General features: G+C 33.4%; 1 protein-coding gene across 2 annotated transcripts; it reads right to left on the bottom strand.

The window, feature by feature from the left end:
- Positions 1–321: 321 nt before the first annotated feature.
- Positions 322–3,910, bottom strand: LOC145585313 (F-box/FBD/LRR-repeat protein At4g26340-like). Of its 2 annotated transcripts, XM_081642022.1 has the most exons (4): positions 3,787–3,910; positions 2,517–3,433; positions 1,070–1,243; positions 322–983 (listed from the first exon to the last, which is right to left on the bottom strand). In XM_081642022.1, exons 2-4 carry the CDS (start codon positions 2,883–2,885, stop codon positions 717–719), a joined length of 810 nt encoding a protein of 269 aa, XP_081498148.1. In that variant the 5' UTR covers positions 2,886–3,433; positions 3,787–3,910; the 3' UTR covers positions 322–716. The 2 variants fall into 2 exon arrangements, with proteins under 2 accessions (XP_081498148.1, XP_081498149.1); XM_081642023.1 differs by lacking the exon at positions 3,787–3,910 and having other exon boundaries at positions 2,517–3,464.
- Positions 3,911–8,384: the final 4,474 nt, after the last annotated feature.

Raw genomic sequence — 8,384 nt, 5'->3', positions numbered from 1 at the left:
TAATGTCTTAAACGAGTAAATCCTTAAGCAAAATTAGCAATATTGTCAAAGGTTAAATTAGTAGAATGCAAAACATAAAATTCACTCACTTAAGCTCTCAACAAGAAAATAGTGTATAAAATCAAAGAGAATAAAGTGAATGTAAAAATAACCAAGCTTCAATGGATATCAAACACCACATATTCACATTAGCATAATTTCTCCAACATTATACCACATTATCACCAACAAAATACAAAAAGTTCGAGATTATAGTATGCGTTAGGAAACCATTTTTTAATGCAAATATGAAGATTTATATTAATAAGCCAAAGCCGTAGCTTATACATCACCCACATATATGTACATACTTGAAAATATGATGTTGGTCAAAAGATAAAGATAGATCTTCCAGACAGCATAACTATCTACATCTATAAACATGGAAAATCTGATGTAGAGCAAAAGAAACGATTAGGGAAACTCACCTCAGGTATTTGATCCTAGAATTTGAAAACCTTGGTATAATACAACTTTACTATAATTTCACTCTGGTCAGCGACATAGAAAGACTCTTCTGACTGCCATGTCCTTCAGCACACAATACAATCTTAACACATAGCATGAAGTACTTTAGCCGAGCCATTATCAATTACCAGCAATCAAGTAGAATAACCACCATCATTGATAAGCTTAAATCAAGATTGAGTAGCAAAGATGCAGCTGCTAGTCTGAAACTAGTATATATCTGAACCAAATATTACCCTTGCGTTTGTTGAAGCCCTTGGAAAGCTACATAATTGCTTCATAAACTTAAACTTCTCAACCAGATTACATGGACCGGGTAAAATTAACAGCTTTTCCAAGTTGACAGAACTTTTAAGCAAAAATTCTGCTAGTCGAAGCAGACCCTGACAAGGCACCGCATAGCCACGCACGGTGACAGTTTTGAGTTGTGGAATCACACAAGGGGAAGAGAGCATGTGGTGGTCATGTGTTTTATCCTGTACACCATTGTTGAAAAGACTATTACATGAAAGTCAGGCTAATAATAGATTTCAAATAAACATGATGCACAATATACACCTACCGATTTTCGTCTCAAATTCCCCCACGAAGTTGTGAATACTATGAGTTCTTCCAAGTAAGGTGAACTTCTCAAGACCCTGCAAATACCTATGAGCTGATCTTCATCAAGCCGTGACTCGATATGTAAACACTTCCATCTGGTTTGTGGAATATCTAACTCCTTGAAGTTTGATTGCTGAATGAAAATTAAAGGCATGCCATCAATAATCTATGTTTCTACTTTCTCCTAGTCCAGATTATATACCAATTTAATAAACACCAATATATGATCAATAGTAAAGTAGTATAATCATTTACCTACCAAAAAGAAAAAAAAAAAAAAGAAAAATCCTTGACAAGATTTCTAAATGATTTATTGAATCAGAGTAGGTCAATAATTATCGCAAGTTAAGTAGTACATTTAATTAATAATAATCACATAAATATTATGCGGGAGCCCCGGACAAAATATGTTTCTCAAAGGGGTACATTTGATTAATAATAATCACATAAATGAAGTAGCGGTTTAGGGGCACAACCAGTAGTGGTTATGGGGCAAAAAGTAGCGGTTTTACTAAAATAACATGCAATTATTTATGAATATGCCATTAGAGAAACAGTTTTGTTTCTCTAAATGAGAAACTTGGAATTTCTCAAATATTATCTGTGATTTGAATCCATTTGAGATATACAAAGATTATATTGACTTGATACCAATGTGATTATAGTGGTCAATCATAAGTACTGGTAGAACTGTAGAGGGCAAAATATCTAGCTACTCAAAATTGATTTAGCAAAAATTCAAGGCAAAATTAGCCTCAACAACATAGCAGCATGAATTTTGACTAATAGCCTTAACAACACCAACTTCATCATTAGGTGCACAAAATATCATAAATAAAACCTAAGATTGGATATTTTATCGAATATTAATATTTTATTTACTTTTTGCAAATTTTGATATCATATTTAGTCCTCAAGGTCCAAATTGACCCAATACCTTAACCGAGACATTTTTATAACACGCAAATCGATGTTTTTTTTGTAATTTTGCTAAATTTGATCTCAAATTTGACTAAACTGACCTCCAAAATTTCATTCGATAATTTTTTCCCACATAAAAATCAAGGCACGCAATATTAAACGATTTTTTTATAATAATATAATATTAGATATCATGTCTTTGGCATTTTTTTTTTGGTATCAAGTTTCATTTATGATATTTTGTGCACCTAATAAAGAAGTTTGTGTTGTTATAGCTACTATTTAAAGTTCATGCTGCTATTTGTACCTTGTTAAAAGTTCGTGCTGTTAAGGACAATTTCGCCAAAATTTAATTATTTAATAAAAGATGGAAGCGCATATGATTGCATCGACTAACATCAAGATTCAAGACAACACGACCAGAAGACTAAAATATTGGAATTCTTTTGCAACAAGAGATTGAAGTACTGAATCAGGAAACTCACCTGAAAAGCTTCATACTGAATTTTAACAACCTCGGCTTTACAAATCTTGTTCAGAAACTTATCAAACTGGGGCATAGAACTAATACGAACTTCACGAACAGATGGAATATTAATCACTTGAAGATATGACCCTGTTCTACAACTAAGATGAACGTTTAGAATTTTCAGGTTGGGGCAATCAAGCACACTTATTTGATCGGAATCAACATGTAACTTTTCAATGTTTGGAGCAGTAAATCGCACCTCGTCCAAGTCATAGGCATGACACAGAACCAACTCTTGTAAAGAAGGGCATCCAAATATGACTTTCTTTAACATCTCATTACTCACCTTAACACAGGTAAGTGATAATTTTCTTAGTGATCCCATTTGGACACTAATTAACCCCTCAATTTTACCTTCAATAAGTTCAAGGATAACAAGAAACTGACTTGTGAAGCAGAGCGAGGCAAATTGATATCATACCAATGACCAGATGAACCAAATTGAACATATAATTCCTTGACTTGTCTATCAATTGCAAATCTTATCCATACATTAAGATCTAACATTTCCTGACCATCAATCGGATCTATTTCAAGCAAGAATTTATTAACAGGTAACCTTTGTGAAGCATTAGCACATTTCGCACAAATCTAGCAAAGCGAGGAATTTGCTCATCAATATGTATTGCACCAGGCCAATACTTTGGTACGAAAAATTCAGTCTCTTTAAAAACAAGGGAGGATATCAAAGTCCAAAGATTACCGAATCTGCGAATCGATACGGTTCTAACAGCATCTAAAATGGGCAGAAATGAAAGAATGTGCACCAGAATTTCATCAGGCAATTCACTCAACCTATCTCTTCCATCATTTCTCATAGAAGCCTTACTTTGCTTTGAAGTAGATCCCTTGTTTATTGAGGTCATCATAATTCTAGCAGAAAAACAATATTGAAAGGTTTAATTCAGAGAGTATTACCAAGCAAGCATAAATTAGAGGTAAAATTGAGTAGAACAACAACATTGAAAAGCTTAATTCAGATAGTATTTACATCAAACATAAAGTTAGGCCAAAATTAGAGGTATAATTCAACAAGTTTAAAAATTCGAACAAAACAAGGGATTAGCGGTACAACTGAAAAGCAAACTTACCTGATTAAAAGAGAATAACATAACTGAAAAGCATAATTAAGAGAATATTACATCGAAAATAGGATTAGGTCAAAATTGGGGAAGAATTTGTAAAGAAAAATTTTCAAAATTGAGAATAAAGAAAAGCAAACTTACCTGATTAAAAGAGAAGGGGTTTGAGGGCAAGATGTAAAAGTAGAAATTCTTCAGAAAGGAATGAAATTTGGATTTGTTGCAAACCAAGTAAAGAGATTACAAGCGAGTTGGTGTTGGTTGAAGTAGAACTAGAGACAAAGGAAATTGGATCACTTATATGGTGGCCTAAGAGCTCGCCGAGGTGCAAGGTTCATTTCTCATAACTGACAAATTCCCCCTTACCTCATGCATTGCTACTGTTGCTAGCCATGTTTTCTATGATAGGAAACTTTGGTTGGGGCCAGTTGATCTCATTGAGAAAAAAAAAAAAAAAAAAAAAAAACCTCTTCTCCGTCATTCACTTACGGCCTTTTCTGATTGACTAAATTGAGCTGAACTGAACTGAACTGAACTGAACTTATTGGAGCTGAATTGAACTGAATATTTTATGAGAGAAGGAAAAAGAATTAAACTGAACTGAATTGAAAATAATTTGAAGAGAACAAACCCTTAGTTTTGAGATTCATTTCAATACCCATGTTCTTCGAGGTTCATCTCAGTGCCCATGTTACAGCTGACTCGTATAAAGAGTACGTAGTACATCACGTATAACGGTAAAGGTGTTGGATATTTTGAGTTTCCATTAATTTCTCTCTCATGAACACTAGTTGACTTAATTTTTGAAGAGGACTCCTCGAAACCACCCCCAAGGGCAGTGACATGCGTTGTCTGTGCAAGTACCTTAGTTGAACCTAGATGATTTTCAACCCCCGTCCACTAGTTCTACACTAAGTGTTTAACTTTGACTAGCACATAGTTTTAGTTATTTTATTAACTTTAAGAGCAAGTTTAGCCCCAACTCTTAAGACTTGGGGTGACATCATCATTTTGAGTTTTAAGACTTATGCTTAAGACTTTTTCCATTTTTCTTCTTAGATCTCAAGCAAGTCTCAAGTTGAGTCTTGAAATTTCAAGACTCAACTTAAGACTTGAGATTGGGACCCACCTCACTTTTATTTTTATTATCTTTTTTTTTTTTTTTTTTTTTTTTTTTTTTTTTTTTTTTACACTTTTCTACATATAATATGTCATATATTTGAGTCTTAGGGCTAAAGTGATAAATTTGTGCAAGTCTTAGTGTAACACCCCCAAATCTCTCTCTACGAGAATACTAGTATAATACATATAATTATACTGTAGAGATAGACTTAGGCGTATTACCGCCGCGTGATTACGCAAGGTTACTCAAAATACTTAACTCAATAACAAAACTTGCAGCGAAAACTCAACTTTCTTTTATTAATACTTGTAAAATAGTAACATTGTTATGGGTACTCGAAAATAGAAACAAGACCGACATTCCTAACTAGGTGAAGCAAATCTCGGGACTCCCATATGCTCATTCACGACTCCTCCTGAAAATAGTTAACACTGCTTACCATTACGGTAGACAGGGTGAACCAAAACAAATAGGAAATACGGATTAGCAAAATATGCTACGATAAGTGAAAGATAATGTAAACTCAATTCATTTGCAAACATGCTTTTAAAACCAATTCCAATGATTAATCCAATAATTCCAAAACTCGTGATTCAAAACCAATTTTCAATGATCTCAAATAATTCTAATAACTCAATAGAAATGGTTTATAAAACCACTTTCTCTTTTTAAAAACCAATGATCTCAAGATACTCAAAAATAGTACCAATAAATCAATAATTCAATAATAGTGATTATTAAAAATCAATTCTTTTCAAAAACCCAATTTCTTCTCTAAGTGTGCACACCCCCAAGCTAGTCTCCTACTGTTTTAAGGCTATTCTTGAAGAAAGACTAGGTCATACAAAGTCCATAATCTTCAATAAATCCGCATAGTGGGATTAATATAATAATCATGCTCGTAAAGCTTTTATAATAATTCAATAATTCTTATGAAATTCCTCTTTGAACAAAATCAACCTTTATTATAGTTTAAATCAAAACTCCTTTTGTATTTAATTCAATCAAGCTTTCAAAAACCCTTTTAAAAACTCTTTAATCAATCCAACATACTTTTAAAAATCCAAATTCCTTTGAACATAATAAATAATTTCAAACCATTCAAAACATGATTTAAAAATCAATCATTCGAAATACTTTTATTAAAACAAATATTAAAATCAATACCTCCAAAAATAATTTATTTCATAAATCATAATTCAAATCAATTTAATTCAATCACCAATAAAATCATGTGAAACATGTTATTCAAACCAATAACTTTTGAAGGTATCTGAAGGAATTGTGTCTTCGATAAGTGCAATTACTAGATATATCAAGGATCACTATTATGGAGATAATAAGTTCATTCTATTGGGGCGTCATCCTCTGTTGCTAGACTATGAGAGATGATCTTTGGGTTAGTCAAATAGCACAAAGCCTTTTAGAATGGATCCTATATTGGTCACACACAAGGGTATTGGGTTAAGCAAGTAAGAGGCCCATTAATGGGCCTCATGAGCAATTAACTAATCATGAATTGGATTGGGCTAACATAGTTAGATTGGAATTAGGTTTTGGGCTTATGACATGGGCTCTTATTTAGAGATGAGATCTATAAATAAGATTCATGCCTAGGGTTTGTAAGAAGTAGTCATAATTCACACACTGTGAATTTTGACATCAATGCAACCAATCCCAAAACCCTAATCCTCTCTCCAACTCACGGCCCTCATCCTCCCCTCACGTCCGTACGGCCGGCCACCCCTTGGTGGTTCGTGGTCGTTATCGTGGTGGTTCTTGGTTAGCATGTCGCTCTTCTCCATAGAAGGTCAATTGAAGGTTTCAATTGCGACTAACTAGCATTAGTGGAGGTCTTAATCTGTGCCCATGGACCAAGTAGAGGAATCACGCTTGGGGTTCTTTATCTCCCTTTATTCTTGCTCGATCGCACGTGGAATCACGCTTCAAAGGTACGATTATTTGTGCTTTATGTGTTATGCATTAGATCCTTGGATTAGGTACTGTATGAATATGATTCATGTTATTTCCGCTGCGTAGTACCTATAAACTCCTACAGTGGTATCAGTTAGCCTATTGCATTTACGCATATTGCCAATAATTCTTTGATAATCCACAATTTTAATTCAATTAGGAGGGAGAATAATTAATTATGGTTCAATCTTTATATTAAATGGAGATTTAATTTTTGGGATATGATTAAATATGATTTAATTGCTCAATTGTTCTAGCAAAATCCAAATAAGCCCTAGTATTTTCGAAAATTATGATTGAAATAAAGCTCTAAAATTTTGATTTTGTGTGCTTAATTTTGATAAATTTCGAAAATTTTATGCTTCATAGATTTAATTGAATTGATTTTATACATAAAATATGATTTTTTGTATAATCAATAATTTTATCTAAATGTTAGATTAAATTTGAATTAATGAAGAACCCTAGATTTGAAATTGAATTATGAATTTGATTTCAAAATTGAATTAGGCATAAAAGTTATGTTTTAATTCAAAAGACCTAATTTAATTTAATTTTACAAATGTTGTTTAATTAAATTAAATCTCAAAAAAAAACAAAGATTTGATTTTGGGAGGGGGCAGCCGTGGCTGGGTGGATGCACCACCGTTAGGTGGCCACGGCGGCTGCCCAGGTGGTCGAAGAGAAGGGCAGAGAGGGCGGCGGCTGGTGGACAGGCGGCAGCAGCGAAAGTGCAACTGTTGCACTGCCGCTTGCTGCTGCTAGTACAGCTCTGCTGGTGGCTGGGCTTCGGCCTAGCTGCCACGGCAACCCTCGAGCGACGGCGATAAATTCAGGCGCAGAAGGTGGCTCCGGCAGGTGGTGGACTGGAAATGTTCCGGTCAGAGCCGCTGCTTGCGCCGTGGCTGGGCTTAGCTCCTGGCTGCGGTTGCGGGTTGCTGATTCCAGCTGCTGCGTTGGCTGGGCTTCCCCTGGCTGACGTGGCAGCAGATTCAATTTAAAAAAAAAAAAAAAATTTGTTTTATTAAATTAATTTATTTTAAATATATTTCAAAATAAAATCTGATTTTATTTTGGGATAAAATCAAATTTCAAAAGTTGGTTTTTGATAATTATCCTTAATTAAGGTTGTTAATTTTGGATAGGATTTGTTAGAATATTCTGAGCATATTTCAAAAAGATAAAGATTGATTTAAATAATGTGATTATCCCATAATCATTTTGGATATAATTGATTTAAAATATTGTGATTGGCTAGTAATTAGGATAGAATTTCCTAACATTGTTAGGATAATCTTTGAGGATAAATATGATTTATCTTTTGAGATTAAAATAAGATTTGATTCTATCTCATGACTAATTTAGAATATATGATATTTTATTGATGATCATGAATAATATATGATATTATCTAATTGCTTTAATTAAAATATGAGATATTTAGATGCCATGTTTCCTTTATTATGATCATCAGATGTTATAGTTTAGGAAAGCATGATGAGTGATTTATTATGTGGCAATTTTATAATATATGATATTGTTTATTGCTATATAATGACTAGTATGGCCCAGTAGATTGCTAAATACGATATGCGCATCGTGATGTATTTTTGTAATCTTAGTACGGTCTACGTACCGATAAAGT

This window comes from Chenopodium album, chromosome 16 (assembly GCF_948465745.1).
Source record: "Chenopodium album chromosome 16, dcCheAlbu1.1, whole genome shotgun sequence".
NCBI classification, from domain to species: Eukaryota; Viridiplantae; Streptophyta; class Magnoliopsida; order Caryophyllales; family Amaranthaceae; genus Chenopodium; species Chenopodium album.
Note: the sequence above shows the minus strand (reverse complement) of the source record. Positions and strands in the feature narration are given on the sequence as shown.

Coding starts and splice junctions, on each gene's coding strand:
- LOC145585313 (XM_081642022.1), bottom strand. CDS start 2,885: ATGGGATCACTAAGAAAATTATCACTTACCTGTGTTAAGGTGAGTAAT. Junction 1,244..2,516: donor TTCAGTATGAAGCTTTTCAG/GTGAGTTTCCTG, acceptor ATTTTCATTCAG/CAATCAAACTTCAAGGAGTT. Junction 984..1,069: donor GGAATTTGAGACGAAAATCG/GTAGGTGTATAT, acceptor AATGGTGTACAG/GATAAAACACATGACCACCA.